Here is a 19,165-nt window from a genome sequence, read left to right on the forward strand (position 1 = left end):
GATTTATTATATTTTTAAATTTTTTATTTAATGAAATAAGCAAAAAAAAAAAATTAATATGGGTCGGGCCGAGCCGAGCCGGGCTCAGGCTTAGCAATTTTATTTTGGGTCGGGCTTGGACAAATTTTTAGGCCCATATTTCAGGCTGGGCTGGCTCAGGCCTATTAGACGGGCCTAAAATTTTGTCTGAGCCTAACCCGAACCCAGCCCGGCCCAGCCCATGATCACCTCTTCTCATAAGTAACAAACATAAATCTAAACTTTGAAGATAACATTTTTAAGAGGACAAAGAGTAGCCACGAACCCTAAATATAAATCATAAATTTAGACACTTCAATTTTTTGTTTCTTTCTTCTTCTTTTTTTAATAAAGTAACATTTAGTAAAAATTATAATTACCAACAAGCTGTCAGTTGAAGTAATAGTAGTTTAATCTCAGTAAAAAGTGAGAATACGAATTCAAATAAGAAAAACATACTTGTTTGAATAATTTTTTATCTCAAATGATTTTGATTTACAGAGTAGAGGTGTGTAATCAAGTCAAATTAAACTTAAATAGTGGTAAGATAGAACTCGTTCTCAATTGCGATTCAGGACTCAATATTCGTTTGAGCATGATCGAACATTAATTTCTAAGCTTGAGCTCGATTAAGTGTGTTTATCAAATTCATATTTAAGTTCGAACTCAAGTTCAATTAAGCTCATTCATACTTAATCTTTTTTCTATATAATAAGAATAATAATGTAATTTCAAATTTCATAATATAAAAATATTTAAAAAAAAAGAAGAAGCTTTGATTAGGAAGATAAGCTTTTTGAATATAAGTATTATGATGCTTGAATTCAACTCAACTAGTATCTCACATTCAACTTGACAATTACCTAATTGAATTTTTTTAAAGTCAAACTCGAATAGCTTGTAACTAGAGGTATCCACAGGCCAAATTAGGTTCAAGTTGGACCTAAGCATGATATTAGCATACTTTATGCTTATCCAAACTCTGACCCAAAATATGAGCTTAAAATTTTGTTCAAATTCGCCCATATTTGTAAATGACTAACTCAAACCTATTTTAAATCCACCCATATTATTTATATATATACATTTATATTATTTTAATTTAATATTAAAAATTTTATATATTTTTATTTATTAAAATTTTACATATAGTTATCTTAACACTTATAAAATTTTTACGTTACAATAATATTATATATTATTGTGGATTTTATTTTATATGTTATAAATTACATAATACGTAAAAATAACATAATATAGAACATTACAAACTTAAAAATAAGTTAATTTGGGTCGGACTTAAGTATTGAATATTTAAGTTCAAATTGATTCATTTTAAATGGGCTTATTTTTTTACTCTAAATCTATTTTTCGAGCTTAATATTTTTACTTAAACTTTTTCAAAATTTATGCAAACTTTTAGATTTAAACGAATAACCTAATCAATAAACAAATATACTTGTAAATATTATTATTTCATGTAATTTTATAATATAAAATATATTGAAATAAAATGAACAATTGGGCTTTTGAACCGGGCAAATAGAAGAGTTTTAGGATATTCGCTTTGCTACACGCCTAAACACATAATTGCCGGTGTCTGTCATGTCAAAGAAAGGTTAGCACGTCAATTTCCTGCTAGACCGGGAACAGGGAAGAGTTTGGTACTGCCCATTGCCCTTTACATAAAACTTTTCTAATTAAAAAGTATGAATATAATTTGAAAATGATATAAGGGTAAATTACATCTAAGGTCACTAAACTCTTAGTAAATATATGTTTTGATCACTTAATTTAAAAATGTTACAAAATGGTAATGAACTACTTGAAAGTTTTCATTTAAGTCACTAAATTGTTCGAAAGTTTTCATTTAAGTTATTGGGCTATTAAGTTTTCTTTTTAAGTCTGGCTAGCGAGCTCCAAATGACAATTTGACAATTAGTACAATGAATCAGTAGAAGAACATACTTTAAGTCTAAGTTAATCTGGTATCAGCAACGGAGGTTGAAGAAGAAAATTGTTTGAATTTTTGTTCATAAATTTGTGATATTTTAAGTTGTTTTTTTATGAAAGAAAAAATGAACTATAAAAGAGAAGGAAAATGAGAGTTTTCAATTGATGCATGCTATGCGAACAAATAAGGCCATACAACAACAATTTTAATAACTCGGTGACTTAAATAAAAACTTTTGAATAGTTCAATGATCACTTTGTAACTTTTTTAAGTTGAGTGACCATAATGTAAATTTACTAATAGTTTAGTAACATTAGGGTAGCTTACTCATGATATAAATATATAAATGGCTAATACTTGTTGTCCTTCTACTTTGCATAAGTTGTGATTTTAGTCCATATACTTTTGGAATTTTAAAATTTTAGTCATAACCTAAATAGTACCAATTAAATCCTTTTGGTTAAATTCAATAACTAGTTTTGTACTATGTGTATAATTGAAGATTTAGTCCATATTTTCCAATTGGATCATTCTAAGTCCTAATAATTTTTGAATTTTGAAATTTCAGTCTCTACGCAAATAATAATCATTAATCCATTAAATGGATTTGTAGTGAGTAACATATGAAAATAGTAAGCTGACATGATCAAATTGGATTTAATGACTATTGTTTGCATCAAGACTAAAATTTTAAAATTTATAATGATTGGAAATGATCAAATTGGAGAACGTAAACTAAACTTGTAACTTTGTATATAGTACAAGATCGATAGCACAATTTAACCGAACAAGTTAACTATTAAGGACTAAAAAAATTTAAAATCCAAAAATATAAGGACTACAATAGGGATGGCACCAAGGTGTAGTTAAAGGCTTTGGCCTCATTGGTATGGTAAATTTGCTAATTTGGCTTCCCAAATTTGTAAACTTGTCGGTTTAATTAATGATTCAATCTCTGCCCCAAATAAAAAATGCTTAACTTCGCCTTTCGGTTGAAAAATACAATGATCATGCTCATAACGTATGTATAATATAAGAATTGATAGCAAAATTTGAGGTAAAAATACCATGGAAGCTCTTGTACTAAGAGTTAAATTGCGTTTTACCCATTCTATTAAAAGATTTGACTAATTAGTCTCTATATATTAACCAAAGAGTAAACAAGCCATTCTATTAAAAATTTTATTCATTTTTACTGTTAAATATTGGTCCTTGTACACCGGCATAATATACACGTAGCTTGCCACGTTTTACTGTATGGTTATTACGTCAACCATGCTAGTTTTAACAATAGAAATGAATGAAATTTTTAACAGAAAAAATTGGGTTGCTCTTTCATTCAACACACATGAACTAATTTACTCATTTATTGAAAAAAAGTAAAATAAAATATCATTTATTTACTAATATAAAGACCTCTATGATACTTGAACCCAAATTTTAATCAAAATTTTCAAGTAATACCACTACTCGAGTATATGGACATGATAGATGCCGAAATGCACATGGCAATTTGGGGCGCATGAGAACAAAACTTGACCCCCAAGACGCCGATGAAAAGCAATAAAGCAATAAAACAACAGAACCGTCGGCGTTGGCCCATCTTTATACGACCAGCTACTCTGCCACCATTCAAAAGAGATAGGCTTAGGTTGCAAAGGGTTAAAAAAGTATAGGGCCCATTTAGAAATTTCTAAAAGTAAAGTGGTTCATTTAATTTTGATTTGATTTTTTTTTGTGGTTTTGTTATGCATGTGAACCTACTCTTAACTGGCTTGGCTACTATTCCATGCAAGACGACAACGTTTTTGTTTTGTCCCCATCTTGGCATTTTTCTTCTAAAATAATTTTTTAAAAAGGGTTTTTTTAAGTTGTCTTCAGCTAGTTGGATATTATTCTTAGAAAAAGCAATTAGTGTGACATTTCAAGCTACTTGATGTTATTAGTCTTTATATTTTTTATAGAATTCGAGATAATTTAAAATTTAAAATTTAATTATCTCACTTTTTAATTTAAAAATTTTAATTTAACTATCGACGTGATTCATAATTACTGTTAAAATTTGCCATCATGTTTATTTTCCATCAACAGATCATACATGGGCAGCTCAATTAATATGCTAATTTGACAAATTTTAACAGAAAATGTTTACGGTTTTAATGTCCTGACAATTTTAAATCGAAACTGTTGAAGGGATTAATTTCTAACTTTTTAAAATACATGGAGTAAATCTTTAATATGGTCAAAGTTTTTTTTCTTTAAATTTGAGTTTTGATCCAATCTACCTACAAGTTTAACTAAGTTATATTTTGAAACTTTTTTATTCTGACTGCAAATTAATTTTTTGCTAGGAGATTGCAAATGAAAATAAATAGGTTTTGACATTATTTAAATATTTTTGAACAAATATTAAATTAATTCATTAAATAATAGAATGACTAATTTGATAAAAATCCCTTTAATAGAAGGACTTCATAGGCACTTTCACCCTTTTTATTTAAATTAAATTTTTGGGTTCATATTTGCTTAAATTACCCACAACCCCCCATTGCTAAAGTGAAAGATATTTTGTGTTTAAGTGCATTTAATTTTTTACAACATTAAACAGCCGAGTTAATATTTTTATCCAAGTCCTTGTAAATATCAAATAAATTTTTTTGTAAAGATTATACTCGAGATTAATGCTAATTACAGTCTCTAAGTTGTTGTAATGTCAACTATACCAGCTAAACTAATACTTTTATACAAATCTTTTTAAATATCAATAAGATCTTTTTGTAAAGATTAAACTCGAGACTAGTACTTTAATAAAGAAAGATAAAGTACGCAAATAATCACCTAATCATTAGTGTGTTCTTACTTTGGTCACCTAGGTTTAAAATTTTCTATTTTAGTTCCAACATTATCGAAATTTAATATTTTGATCACTTATCTATTAAAATCACTAGCGATGGCCTCTTTATTGGCATAATAATAAATTTAGCCCTCCAGTACTTATAGATTTTATCCAATTAGTCTTAAATCTAAAAAATTTAACCCTCAACTTTACACATTTTTGTCAATTTAGTCTTGATTCTTGAAAACTTTAAAAATATAAAAATTATTTAAAATTTCTTTTCCAATAACATACATACAAAATAGTTATAAATAAATGAATATGTTATTTTTCTTATTTTCTAACATAAAATTTTTTATTAAATAATAATTTATTTATAAAATAATACTATTAATAAAACAATTTAAGGGAAAAAAATCACTAAGAAGACTTACGCAGGTTCAAAATTTTCCTTTTTTCACTATTAACTATCACCATGTTCAGGTTGAGTCAAAAGCTATAACTTGAAGACAAAAAGGGTGAGAATCGATGCTTTAGGTTGTTGCTTAGAATGAGCTTGATGCGCTTGAGGTCGTGGTTGAGGGCGAGCATGATTTGGGGATGAACTCTTATGAACTCAGTAGGTGGAACGCCATGAGAGCAACTCCACTACCAAATCCTAGTTCAATGGTGCGATGATGGAGAGAATATGGAAATCGAATAGTTTAAAGTAAAGGCTATTGGTGCTTGCGGTTGTGGAAGAAGGTGGTGCCTGAAGCAATGCTAGACGATAATAAAATTTAGTATTTATAAAATAAACTAAAAAAGGAAAATTTTAAATTTAGTTTAAGTCTTGTTTGTATTTTTTAAAAATATTTTATTTTAGTAAATAAATTTTATGCCAAAAAGAAAAAGAAAAATGGATATTCGTTCATTTATAATTTTATATGCATTTTATACAATCTTTTGTACTTTTATAAAAAATATTTAAATAAATTTTATTTTTAAATTTTTAAGAAGTAAAATTTAATTAACAGTAGGTGTAAAGTTAATGATTAAATTTAATTTTTAAGATTAAAATTAAATTGATAGAATATGTAAGTATTTAAGGGTTAAATTTATTATTACACCAATAAAAAGAGTTACTACAAGTGATTAGTGACCAAAATATTAAAATTTAATAATATTAATGACTAAAATAGAAAATTTTAAATTTTTATAGTTAAAAATAAAAAAAATTATGAGAAGAAGTTATTAAGGTGCAATTATGCAAAGGGAATCGAGCAACAAAGCAAGCAGCTGTTAACAAAACTTTCATTTTCCAAGACAAAAACAGTACGATCCAACTTTGTACCATGTCGTGAACCTTGACTTTTCCTTCAATTATGGTCACCCCTATTGCCCCCATTTTTTTTTTATCTTATATAATCCACCATAGCCTTTCACTCAATTTCTCAAAGAAAAACAATGGGTAATCTTTCTCTTTCGTTTTTAGTTTTGATCGCCATTTTTGGTTCTTGTTGGTCTCACGAGGTGGTCAGTGACAATGATTATGGTGATGATGGTGGTCTGTATCCGTTCATTGGGACTAACAGGGAAACGTTAGAGATCATTATCGGCGGCGGCGGCGGTGAAGCTCCTGCTCCGTCGCCTGAAGATTGTCCTCCTCCTCCGCCACCTGAACCTGAATGTCCACCACCACCATCTCCACCTCTACCTCCACCTCCACCACCACCGTCGAAATGTGGTTACCGGAGCAACAACCTCTGCTTCGAAAACGAACTGCTCGCAACATCTTATGGAGTAATCCAAAAGTTCAAGAAGCTAATCAAACCAGATGAAAATAGCAAAAGATACACAAAAACATGGAACGGTGCCAACGTTTGCAAATACAACGGCTTCAAATGTGATGTGCGACCGGACATGAAAAAAAGAGCAGTTGCCGCCGTTGATTTCAACGGCGCTAAGCTCTCCGGCATCAATGGTTCCCTTCCACTCCACGATTTCATCGACGGATTAACAGATTTAGCCATTTTCCATGCCAATTCCAACAACTTCACCGGCACCATTCCGTTCATCGGAACGTCCAAAATCAAATACCTCTACGAGTTTGATATCAGTAACAACAAGATCACCGACGATTTCCCGATGGAAGTCCTCCGTGCCACACAATTAACTTTCCTCGATATAAGGTTCAACCAAATCAACGGCGTCGTTCCGGCGACAGTTTTCAAATTAGACCTCGACGTTCTCTTCATCAACAACAACAATTTCAAGCAACGTCTACCGGAAAATTTAGGCGATACACCGGCATTATACATAACATTTGCAAACAACAAGTTCACTGGTCCGATCCCGCCAAGTATCGGCAAAGCTAAAAACCTCCTCGAAGTACTATTCCTCAACAACGAACTCACTGGTTGTTTACCGTACGAGATCGGCTACTTACAAAACGCCACCGTTTTTGACGTCGGAACGAATAAACTAACCGGGCCGATACCACATTCGTTCGGTTGTTTGAAAAAGATGGAGCAACTCAATTTAGCCGGCAATGAATTTTACGGCGAAGTACCGGAAATCGTTTGCCGGTTACCCAATCTTCAAAACTTGTCTTTGTCGAGTAATTATTTCACCCAAGTCGGACCGGCATGCCGGGATTTGGTAATGAAGAAGAAGCTCAACGTTAAGAACAACTGTATCTTGGATTTGCCGGAGCAAAGATCAAAAGCCGATTGTGCTATGTTTTTCTCGAGAAAACTGATTTGTGATAGAAAAGAATCTTTCAAATGGATTCCTTGTATGGCAGGGAAAAATGGGTTTCATTCAAATTCCATTGAAGAATCTGAGAAAAAGGAATCTACCGGTTCTGGTTCTTCTTCGCCGTCAGCTACTACTTATGGTGTTCTTAAACCTCATCGGTTATGAACAAAACGAAAAGATAATAAGGTTAAATATGTTAAAAGTCCCTGTACCATTTCCTAATTTAAAATTGTCATTTTACTTTTATTTTCAGAAATTCAATCTTTCTATTTTCAAATTAAAAATTTCATGACCAGTTGTTAATATTATTAAAATTATTTTGTTAGATTCGGATTCATTACAAGGAGCTTACAAGGAGCAAAGCCAAAATCTTTTTTTGGGTTAAGTTGTGTAATTTTATGAGCTAAAATGGAATTTCACCATTTTAATAGCTTATATCTTCATGATTTTTTAAATGACTAAATTAAAATTTTATCATTTTTAGAAGGTTAAAGTGCAATTTTGTTATATATTAGAATGCCAAAATTTAAATTTCCAATTTAACAAGTCAAGCTCCTACCAGCTTTTGCTGTCGCCTGTGTTCATTACTTATTTTTTTAATTATGTGATTACTAAGAATTTTTATTTTAAAATATAGTGTTAATAATTGAACTTGAAAATTAAAATTTAAAAATAGAAAAATTAAATTCTTAAAAATAAAAACTAGAGACTAAATATAAAATTTTGGAAGAAGTATAGGACTGATGGCACATTTTAACTATAAAATGGTAATTTTTTCTCAAAGCTGTGGGAGGAAAGAATCTTTCAAATGGGTTCCTTGTATGGAAGGGGAAAATGGATATAATTCAAATTCCATTGAAGAATCTGAGAAAAAAGAATCTACTGGTTCTGGTTCTTCTCCATCATCTACTACTACTAATGGTGTTCTCAAATTTGGATGAGAGCATATCCAATGGAAAGCTTAAGGAGTTATTCTCAATATAGTACCATAACATCATAACATCATGCAAGATCAATTATCGTACTTGATTAAGTTCAATTAGTTTTGATAATCATTTGGTTAAAGCGTATGTTTATAATGTATTATGTGAGATCTTAATAGAATGAATAAAGGATCAAAGTTTGTTGTGCTTTTACTCCGAAAAAGTATCTCGAGCTATAAGTTGATTAAAATTATCTCTACTTGCGTCTAAGTAGCATATGATAATAGTTCCTTTTGTTATGACAGCAACAGTTCTGTCAATACAGCAGCTGGTTTGTATCATCGCTCGGATTTTACGACATCTTTGATTCGTTAATACTTCATCCTATGGCTCACTTGAACGAAAAACGTTACCTCAAGGACGAGTCTATCGCTATCCACCGGGACATGGTCTACCCGCCTAATATTGACGGTGCCATGCTTTTCGTTCCATACAATATGTCAATAGGCGATGCATAAGAGTCTCAGCCGATTCCTATAGGAGCGGGTCCATACAATATCTCATTATTTTTAAAATTTAAAATTTATCCTTTAAAAATAATAATATTTTTGGCAATTAAAATAATATTATTTTTATTCCTAAAAATTCTCTCCCATTTTGTTGGTCTCTAATAATGTATATTATCTCCTAGTATTATAGGGATTCATCCTAAATAAAAAAAAATTCACTTCAACTTGAACTTTAATTTTATAAATTTTTTTAAAGCATTAATATTTATTTGACAAAAATTATTATTTTATATAAATAATAAATATTTATATAAATATATGATCTTAATGTTCGTAAAAAATCAGATAATAACCAAAATTTTAATGAAGACAAATCTTTTAATTAACTTTTGAAGGATATTTAAAAAAAATAAATAATGGGATTTAAATAATTAAATTTTGTACTTATAAATTTTAAAAATAAATAATTAAGTTTGAAAGAGGCTTCGTGAAGTTTCTATAAAAGTTTATTTAAGCTATTTTTTCTACCATTAATTTTTATTAAAAATATTATTTTTAAATAATTTAATTTTTGTTCCTAAATTCTCTATATCTAAACCTACTACAACTATGATTTTGTTAATATTTGTTTATTTAAATATAGAAAGCTTAGAATTTTTCGCAAAACAAAATCAGATAACCAAAATTAGTATTTTATCGCTCCTGACCGTACCATCGTATTTTCCTCAAATATGCAAAACAAAGAGCAAAATTTCTCAGCTGCCGCTAACGGCGGCGCCACTGCGCCTGAAGGCCATCAAGTTGTCACAATGGCAGCAAATATTGAAAACCAAAACGATATTTCAAATCCCTCAATTGCTTCGAACATGGACGCCACCGTTCTTGAAGGAGGTGAAATCGTCACAGCAACGGAGAATGAGGCTTATAACAACATACTAAATTACTCAGCTGCTACGGATGGTGGTGCCATCGCTTATGAAGGCAGCGAATTCGAGACAATGATGGAAGATATTTTTAATCAAAACAGCACGCTAAGTTACTTTGCTGCTGCGGATGGCGGCGCCACTGCTTATGAAGTTGGTCAATTCTTCACGCAGGAGGAAAATATTTATAACCAAAATAGCGTTCTAAATTCTACAGTTGCTTCGAACATCGACGTCGCCGCTTTTGAAGGTGATCAGTTCTTCTCGCAGGATGAAAATTTTTATAATGAACTCAATGTTCTAAGTTCCACAGTTGCTTCGAACATCGAGACCACCGCTTTTGAAGGAGGTGAAACCGTCACAACAGCGGAGAATGCCAATAACCGAAACAACATGCTGAATTCCTCAACTGCTTCTAACGGCGGCCGAACCGTTGCTGAAGTTAAAGACTATATCCAATCGTTTCCTCCTGGAGTCCGATTCGCCCCTACCGACGAGGAATTGATTCAGTATTACTTGTTGAAGAAGGTTAACAATGAACTCTTACCTTATAATCTTATTTGGGAGGTTGATCTCTATGGAACAGAACCTGCCAAACTCACTGGTAACCTAACTAAACCTTTATTATTCCTATTATATTCGTATTAGTTTTTTCACGTAAAAGTGCAGGGATCAAATTGAAAAAAAATTAAAACTCAGGGATTAAATGTTACATTATCCTTTTTAATAAATAATTTTTAACTTTGACTTGTAACCAGGGGTAGGGGTGTGCAAATTTAGGGTAAAATCGAATTAATTCGGTTAATCTATCGGTTAACCGAATTAATTCGGTTGGAGTCGGTTAATAATTTTTTAAAAGTTTGATTAACGGTTAATTCGGTTCGAAATCGATCGGTTAACCGAATTAACAGAATTTAATAAATAATATTATAATATATAAGTATTTGGTAGGTTCGGTTAATTTTTTAGAAATAAAAATTAATCGGTCGGTTAAGTCGATTAATATTTGATGTGTTTTATACTTGTTTTAACCAATATATATATATGTATATATAAATTTCAGTTAATTCAGTTAACCGACCGAATTAACAGAAAAAGTTCAATTCGATTAATTTTTTTTTAAAAAAATTTGGTTCAGTTAACGGTTAAAGATTTAAAAGGGTCGATTAATTCAATTAATGGTAGTTTGGGTTAGTAACCAGTCGGTTAATCGATTGAACACTCCTAACTAGGGGCAGTTGCGTGGACCCTAACTTACTCAAATATTTATATTTATTTAAATATATATTATATTTTTAATTTAAGTTTTATAATATTTGTGTTAGAGTCTTACGAACCAAATGGAGAAAGCGAATGGTATTTCTTCACGTCGAGGAGAAAAAAATACCCAAACGGAGGAAGGCCAGATCGTTCGACAGAGAATGGCTTTTGGAAGCCGACCGGAATGGATAAAAACATCCCTGAAGGCCGTCTGAAACCTATAGGCTCCAAAAAGACACTTGAATTTCACACCGGCCGACATCCTTCTGGTCACAAAACTGAATGGAAAATGCATGAATACAAAGTTGATCCTAGCCTGATTAAACCCCAAAACAAACCCGAGGATGGCATGACGGTAAATTCTTTCAAATTTAATTTTAATATATATTTTTTTTAAAATTTCAAATATTTATATATAATATATGATTATTAATTAATAATCTAATATGCCTCTAGTTTGTTTTATTAAATAAAATTTATTTCGAGTAAATTATATTGATATTCACTTAATTATTAAAAAAATTATTTATTTAATTATAAAACTATAAAATAACCACCTAACTATTTAAAATTTTTTTGTTGCAAACGGTTAAATTACAAATGGAATATAGCTTGATAGCTTTTCAAATTAGCATAATAACAATTTTAACCCTTAATATTTGTACATTATGTTAATTTAATATTAATTCTAGAAATATTAACCCTAAACATTTACACATTGTAAAATTTGATTTTTTTGTAATTTTACTTTTATTTGTAACATTGAGGATTTATTTTAAAATTTTAATTATTTAATTTTATAAGTACAAATAATAGTAAGAATTTATTTAGTGAAACATTTACCGTTTATTAAAATTTATCATGATTTTACATTTTAATTAGCAATATGTTGTCTTTGAATGTTAAAAAGTTGTTTAACTATAGGTTAAACCATGTTATTAGTTCCTCTACTTTGTAATAGATGTGAATTTAGTCTCTATATTTAACTTGATCAACTTTAGTCCTTATACTTTTAAAATTTTAAAATTTCAATCCTTACCAAATGATTACGTTTAATTAATTAATTATAGGGACTAAAATTGAACAATTTAAAGTATAATGACTAAATTCAAAATTTTTACAAAGTATAAACTCACCGGAAACAAGGGGAAGTTTTTTGCCGTTTAGGGTTTGTTAATTTTGCAAGGGTCTGTGTGAAGCTTCTAGATTTTTGTTTTGTTATTTTTTATTTTTTTTCCCATGTTTCGTTTATTTTTCATGTTTGATTTATTTTGTTGGGTTTCACATGGGTTATCTGCTGTTTTAGATCTTCTTTTGTATTTGATTAATAGCATATTTAACCTTTAAATACACCTTTGTTGTTACTGTTATTTTAATTTACTAATAAATTTAACTTTACATTTTGTAGCTTGATACATGTGTTCTATGCAAGGTGTACAAAACCCAAAGGAAGGGTCAAAACGAAAATAACCTTGAAAGTTTTGATCAAAATACTAACACTAGTTCTTCCTCGCAAAATTTTGATGTCGGAGCATCCTCGGAGGCAACAATCGTTTCATATCCGATGACGGGTTTTGCTGGACAACCCGATAACGGACTGTCTCCATTGACCACTTCCCTGATGCCCAATTACGAGTATTACTCGAATACGTGGCTTCAACCTACTGTCGATGGGGCACTAAACAACGAAGCTTTTGTACCAGCGGCCAATAGAAATGATACCGCGATTAGAAATCGTAATTCGGACACGACTTGGCCATATCATCCTTATTATTCGAATGGTTTGTTGTTACATCGAGGTGTTAATAACGGAGCATCAACATCAACAGTGGCTAGAAATTACATCGATAATAATGTTCGTGCCGTTCAAGTTCGGCCTCCAAATGCAACATTGACTCAGGTAACTGTTAATAATGCCGGACCGAACGGTGAAGCTCATTCAATGGCAGCGAGTAGGAGTAACACCATGTCTAGAGGTAGGGGTGAAGCTCAAAGAGGTTCTCGAAGGGGTGGAAATCGAGGAAAAATCATTATGTTACCTCGAGGATGAGTTATAATGCTTAATGTTGTCGGTGTCGTGCTTTTCGCTCGATACGATAAGTCAATGCAAAATGCGTAACATTCTCAGCCGATTCCTGTAGGAGCCCTAGTCTCTTCTCTTGCAAATGCTACTCCGGATCAACAAAGAACGATATGCGTCGTTCTGTTTTACTTATTTATTCCGATTAACCGAAAATGTTACATCAGGCGAATTTACAGGGGGAGAATCACTATCCACTTGTCGAAGCTCTAAAACCCAATGTTGCAGGTTGCTTCTCAACAGAAACAAGCCGATGGTGCGGCTGATCAACCGACCTCGTTTTCGTAAACCAATAACCTCGTCTCTCGAGTTCCAAATGCATGCTACATTGTTTACCGATTCTTCTCCTTAAACACCATCATAGTGTCCTCTTTACTGAGTCCGAATAAGCCACATCATTAGTCAGATACGAGCCAATTCCAATTCTGTACTTTTTTTGAGTGTTCCGGAATTTCGATACTACCATTTGAATGATTATTTTTTACAGATTCATTAAGCTCAATGAGATTTAAGATCACTAACATTATGATGATTTCTTAACCAAGAATTCACCATTAATTAGTATATTCATGTGTATATATATATAATATCTTTGTATCATAATCAAGTTTAAGGTCTTGAACTTTATTATTATAGAGTAAATATTTCAATTCGTGTATTTATATCATATTTGAATATATTTACAAAAGTTAAAATTTTCGTAACTCGTAGTGGATTTGAGTTTGGTAAATTTAATTGAATCCAACACTTGTTTCGGTCTCTGTTTGTGGTGACATAAGTCCCTCCCTATAACTCATGAATTAAGAATTTTCGCAACAATAAGATCTACTCAATATAAACGAGGAGTTAATGAAATATTTTCGAAGAAATCTTTCAAAAATTTATCAACGAATCCGAAAAGTTCCTTATTAGACGATGGTATTTTATTCGCCAAATACATCATTATTTTATATTCTTTCATATGTATGACGCAACCCGATCTGTGTTTTTCAAGTTTATAATTCTTTACTCCTTAAATGCAAATGAAATAGAAATAGATAAATAATATAAAAATAATACTAATATATATATAATAGAATTAATATTCTAACATCTAATATAAATTATATATTATAAGCTCAATAATAAGAAATAAGAAATAAGAAACTCACCCTTGATATATATGTTGTATATGTAAATCCTAAATGTCAAGACAGCGTGATTCGCCCTGAAATGAAAAAAAAAAAAAAAAAGAATATAGATGGAAAAAGGGAGAGTTATTTTTATTTATTATATGTTAATTTTAAGTTTAAACAATTTCAAGTTTCGATGGATTTAAGTTCAATTACGTTTGATATTTTATTTCGATTTTCAAAAATAAAATAATCTATCATAACAATTTTAGGTAAAATGAGATGAAATTAACAGTTTAATATCACTTATGAAAAAAAATATAAGTGTTTAAATGAAAAAAGAGGCATAGTTTGGGTGTTAATTTTATAATAGACCATTTCTTACTCATGTTATTCCGATTGAAGGAATGTTAAAATGTGACATAGTCCCTGGACATTGCGAAAGTTGTGGATTTAGTCTCTATAATTTAATTTGATAAATTCTATCCCATGTAATTTTCAAATTAGTCCGTTTCAGTCATTATACTTTATGAATTTTGAAAATTTAGTCATGGACCAAACAATAATAGTTAAATTTGTTGGCTAAATTCAATTACTAGTCATGTACTATGTGTATAGTTGTAGATTTAGTCAATATTCTCCAATTGGATCATTTTAAGTCCCTATATTTTCAAATTTTAAAATTTCAATTTTGACACAAATGACAATCATTATTCCATTAATTGGTTTTTAGTGTATAATACATGTAAGTAACAAGCTAATATAATATTAGGCATGTGATAATATATTTGCTCCATCGGATTTTGAAAATAATAAAACTTAAAATTATAATTTAGTGAATAATAAAATTTGAAATTTGAAAATATAGAGACTAAAACTGATTAAATTAAAATATAGGGACCAAATCTATAACTTTCATGAAGTACAAGGACTAATAACAGAATATAACCTAAAGAAAATACAATGGTATGACAATTTAACCCTTACAAAAGAACAAACCTAAGCCATAGCCACCCTATATAAATCCCTCAGCCTTCATTTTTTGAAAACCCTAAAGAAAAAAGAACAATGGCGGAAAAAGCAGTCGAGTCCGTACAGTGTTTCGGCCGTAAGAAGACGGCGGTAGCTGTAACACACTGCAAGAGAGGCCGTGGATTGATCAAGATCAATGGCTGTCCAATCGAGCTCGTGGAGCCAGAGATCCTCCGATTCAAAGCCGTCGAACCGATCCTTCTCTTAGGCCGCCACCGTTTTGCCGGCGTCGACATGAGAATCCGAGTCAAAGGCGGAGGTCACACTTCTCAGATCTATGCTATCCGTCAAAGCATAGCGAAAGCCCTCGTTGCCTTCTACCAAAAGTATGTCGACGAGCAAAGCAAGAAGGATATTAAGGATGTTTTGGTGACGTACGATCGGACTTTGCTGGTGGCTGATCCAAGGAGGTGTGAGCCGAAGAAATTCGGTGGAAGAGGTGCTAGGGCAAGGTTCCAGAAGAGTTACCGTTGATGAAATTTCAGGGTTTGTTTGGCCAAATAAACTGGATTTTCGTTTTTTTCTCATAAATTTCTATGATTTTAAGATGTTACTGAGTTTCAGAATTTTGAATTTTTGTTTTTTTTAATGTTTATTTAAACACATTGCTTGAATCTATTGAAATTGGCCTTAAATTATTGTTGATTTCTAATATTCTTGTTGAAGTTGCCATGAATATGTTCAATTCTTTTATGAGGTTTTATTGTGCAATTAAAGAGGGCAATGTTTTAGAACAGGATAGGTTATCATTTCGACCGTTTGGATTAAAAAATCATAAAAATAAAAATTGTTTCAATCAATCCAATACCATATAATGGAATAGTGCCCGGTCTTTTTCAAACATCATTGAAAAGTGCAAGTACTTTTTGTGTCGCTTGATCATATTATTGGTGGATTGTTCTTCATTTATGAAAATAAAATATAATTTTATCGTTTATCTCTTTGAAGAGTATTTACAATGAAGGGATAGTTGGGCAATCGTGATGTAAAAAGTATTGTTCAAATTCAGTTTAAGTCAGAGCAATTTGTTCGGCTCTTGACCAATTTTATAAGTAAAATTCTCCATTATTGAGATAGGATGATATTAACATTTTTCGCTACGAAAATGTCATTCTCAATAGCAATAAAATACATATAAATTGTTATGCGAGATGTCAAACCAATATAACTAAAATTAAATTCTTTGTGATTGATTTGGTAGGTGTTCACTATATAATTACCCGTGCTTGAACCTTCAAGGGAGTAAGGGTAAGGTCTTTATTCGAGAAATACTTATCTTAAAAGTTTAAGATTAGATAAAGTTTTGATTAAATTAATTGTTTTCCTTAAATTTTACAAATATGAAAAATATTTAATATGTAAATATTTTTAATTTTGGTTATTTTTAATATTAAGTCCGATAATAAAAATAAAACATCTTAATCATTTTATTTGAAATTTTAATTGAAATTTATCAATTATATATAAAATATATTATAGGATGAAAACAAAATAATTCATTATTAAATAAATACATCAATTACTAATATTAATATATATTATTTATTAAAATCAAACCCCACATCGCGGGTATTATTACTAGTATTTAATTAAAACTCATCTCGTGATTGATTATCCAATAACCTCTATTCCTTTATTAAAAGGATGAATGTTTACTCCTCCACCTTTATAATTATTTTTCATTTTGGTCTTTGAATTTTTTTGTCCACAATAATCTTAAACTTTGATAACTATTCTCTATTCGGCCTATGAATTTGAATTCATTTAGGGTGTGATGACGTGGAGTGTCCCATCATCACTTAAAAATTTTTAAAAAAAATTATATAAAATTTAAAAATATACAAAAAAAAAGAATTATAATTTTTTACAAATTTTTTTATAAGTTTTCAAGTAATGACATGATATTATCTATAAGCGACGTCATCACATCTGGTCATTAATCGTTTGATTACGTTGTCCTTTGTTTTTGTCTCCATGATTATTTATTTTTAAAGGGAGAAAGCAAGAGTTAGTCTTTCCCATTTTGGTCTCCAAAATTTTTTTGTTCATATTAGTCCTAAAAATTAACACCATTTCTTAGTTTGGTCCTTGAGCTTAGTAATTATTTTTGTTCATATTATTCCAAGTTCAAGACCAAATTTGGAAAGTTTCCAAGTTCCAGGACCAATATCGACTAAATTGGGAAAAGATGTCAAGTTCTAGGACTAATATGGACAAAAAATGTCCAGAGACCAAAATGAGAAAAGTTTTTAAGCTCAAGGACTAAATCTTACTTTATCCCTTTCAAAATAAATATAAAAAGTCGAGAAAAGAGGATTAAAGACCAATAAAAAAAATAAAAACTTACACGCCCGGTGGGACTCGAACCCACAATCGCCTGATTAGAAGTCAGGCGCCTTATCCATTAGGCCACGAGCGCTGGTGATGTTGCTGTGACTTAAAATATAATTGAAATTTATTAAATTATATATATATATATATTAATTTTAAATTTTTAATGATTTATTTATTAGAATTGTAAATATCAGTCAACTAGTTGGACTGAAGAATACAGGGTTTGACTAATTCTGATCACCATTCCGATTTTAGAAATTTGATGCTTCTCTTATTTAACTTCAAGTTCTACCATTTCCATTTGAGATTGAATTGAAATTATTGAAAATCGAGTTTAAACCGAACGTAACAAAGATAAATTAAATTTGAAGTTGTTTTTTTAAACTTAAGTAACATAAATCTCTCATTTACATCTTTAATATTGGCACGTGATATAAAACTCGAGGAGGATGAAAATGAAAGAATAAGAGAATTTTGTTATAAAATGGATAAGATTAATAATTACTTTCTTTCATTTTAAGGAAACTACTTTCCTAGCCATAAACTTGTTACTTTTACTTCGCATAATTCATTTTTTATCCTTTGCTCCTATACTTTCCAACATCCGGTAGTTACATTAGGTTTCGACCAAATACAGGGTCGAGTTAAATTAAACCTTTAAATATTAGGTAAAATTCTCTTAAAATTATTTTTTCCATTAACGAATATTAAGGCTCAAGACTTATTTAAATAGCATTAAACAGTTTACCAGAACATTCAAAAAAAATTTTAGGGAGTCAAAATTAAATTATAATTTGTATGAGGTTAAAGTGCAATTTTATCTTGTATTAATTTATGACTTCATCACTTCGAAAAAATAAATAGAAACCTTTTTATTTTAGGGACCAAAATACAATTTTATCATATATAAATATAAAATAATAACATATGATATATGATATCAAAGGAAAAAGAGTATCGTTCTAATTTTTTGGCACAATTGGTTTTTAGTACGTCAGATCCCAATGAAAAAAATAAATAGAAATCTTTTTATTTTAGGGACCAAAATATAAATTTACCATATATGGATATGAAATAATAACATATGAAACTTAGATATATGATATCAAAGGAAAATGAGTATATTCTAATTTTTGGCACAATTTATTTTTAGTACGTCGGTTCCCACTAGCTTATGTAATAGATACAAACATATTTATAATTTAATCCAAATATTTTAAATATACTCTATGTCAGGTTGAGATTGCATTTAACACCTAAATTCACGATTAATCTAATGTAAAAAAGACATAGTTGATACAATATTAATACTCCCTTTAAAACCGAAGGACTAATTTAAAATATTGGTCATATCTTGAGGATGTTTAATAAAATTAACCCATATTTTAAATATACATTTGTTTTTCACGTGTACCGTTAAAAGCGTGCGAACAGCTTAAAAGCTA

At 30.1% G+C, this 19,165-nt stretch overlaps 3 protein-coding genes and 1 non-coding gene across 5 annotated transcripts in view; 3 read left to right on the plus strand and 1 right to left on the minus strand.

Moving 5' to 3' along the window:
• Positions 1-19,165, plus strand: part of LOC108483784 (uncharacterized) — an 84,066-nt gene that overhangs the window by 13,007 nt on the left and 51,894 nt on the right. The gene's annotated exons all lie outside the window — the stretch shown is intronic.
• Positions 6,093-8,033, plus strand: LOC108480718 (uncharacterized protein At4g06744-like). Its single transcript, XM_017783800.2, has 2 exons — positions 6,093-7,733; positions 7,874-8,033. The coding sequence occupies exon 1, from the start codon at positions 6,255-6,257 to the stop codon at positions 7,710-7,712; it is 1,458 nt and encodes a 485-aa protein (XP_017639289.1). The 5' UTR covers positions 6,093-6,254; the 3' UTR covers positions 7,713-7,733; positions 7,874-8,033.
• On the plus strand, positions 15,375-16,038 carry LOC108480742 (40S ribosomal protein S16-like). Its single transcript, XM_017783833.2, has one exon. It carries the CDS (start codon positions 15,423-15,425, stop codon positions 15,858-15,860), a length of 438 nt encoding a protein of 145 aa, XP_017639322.1. The 5' UTR covers positions 15,375-15,422; the 3' UTR covers positions 15,861-16,038.
• Positions 17,733-17,805, minus strand: TRNAR-UCU (transfer RNA arginine (anticodon UCU)). The gene has a single exon. It is a non-coding gene; the product is annotated as a tRNA-Arg (tRNA).

Source organism: Gossypium arboreum, chromosome 1 (genome assembly GCF_025698485.1).
Source record: "Gossypium arboreum isolate Shixiya-1 chromosome 1, ASM2569848v2, whole genome shotgun sequence".
Taxonomy (NCBI): Eukaryota; Viridiplantae; Streptophyta; class Magnoliopsida; order Malvales; family Malvaceae; genus Gossypium; species Gossypium arboreum.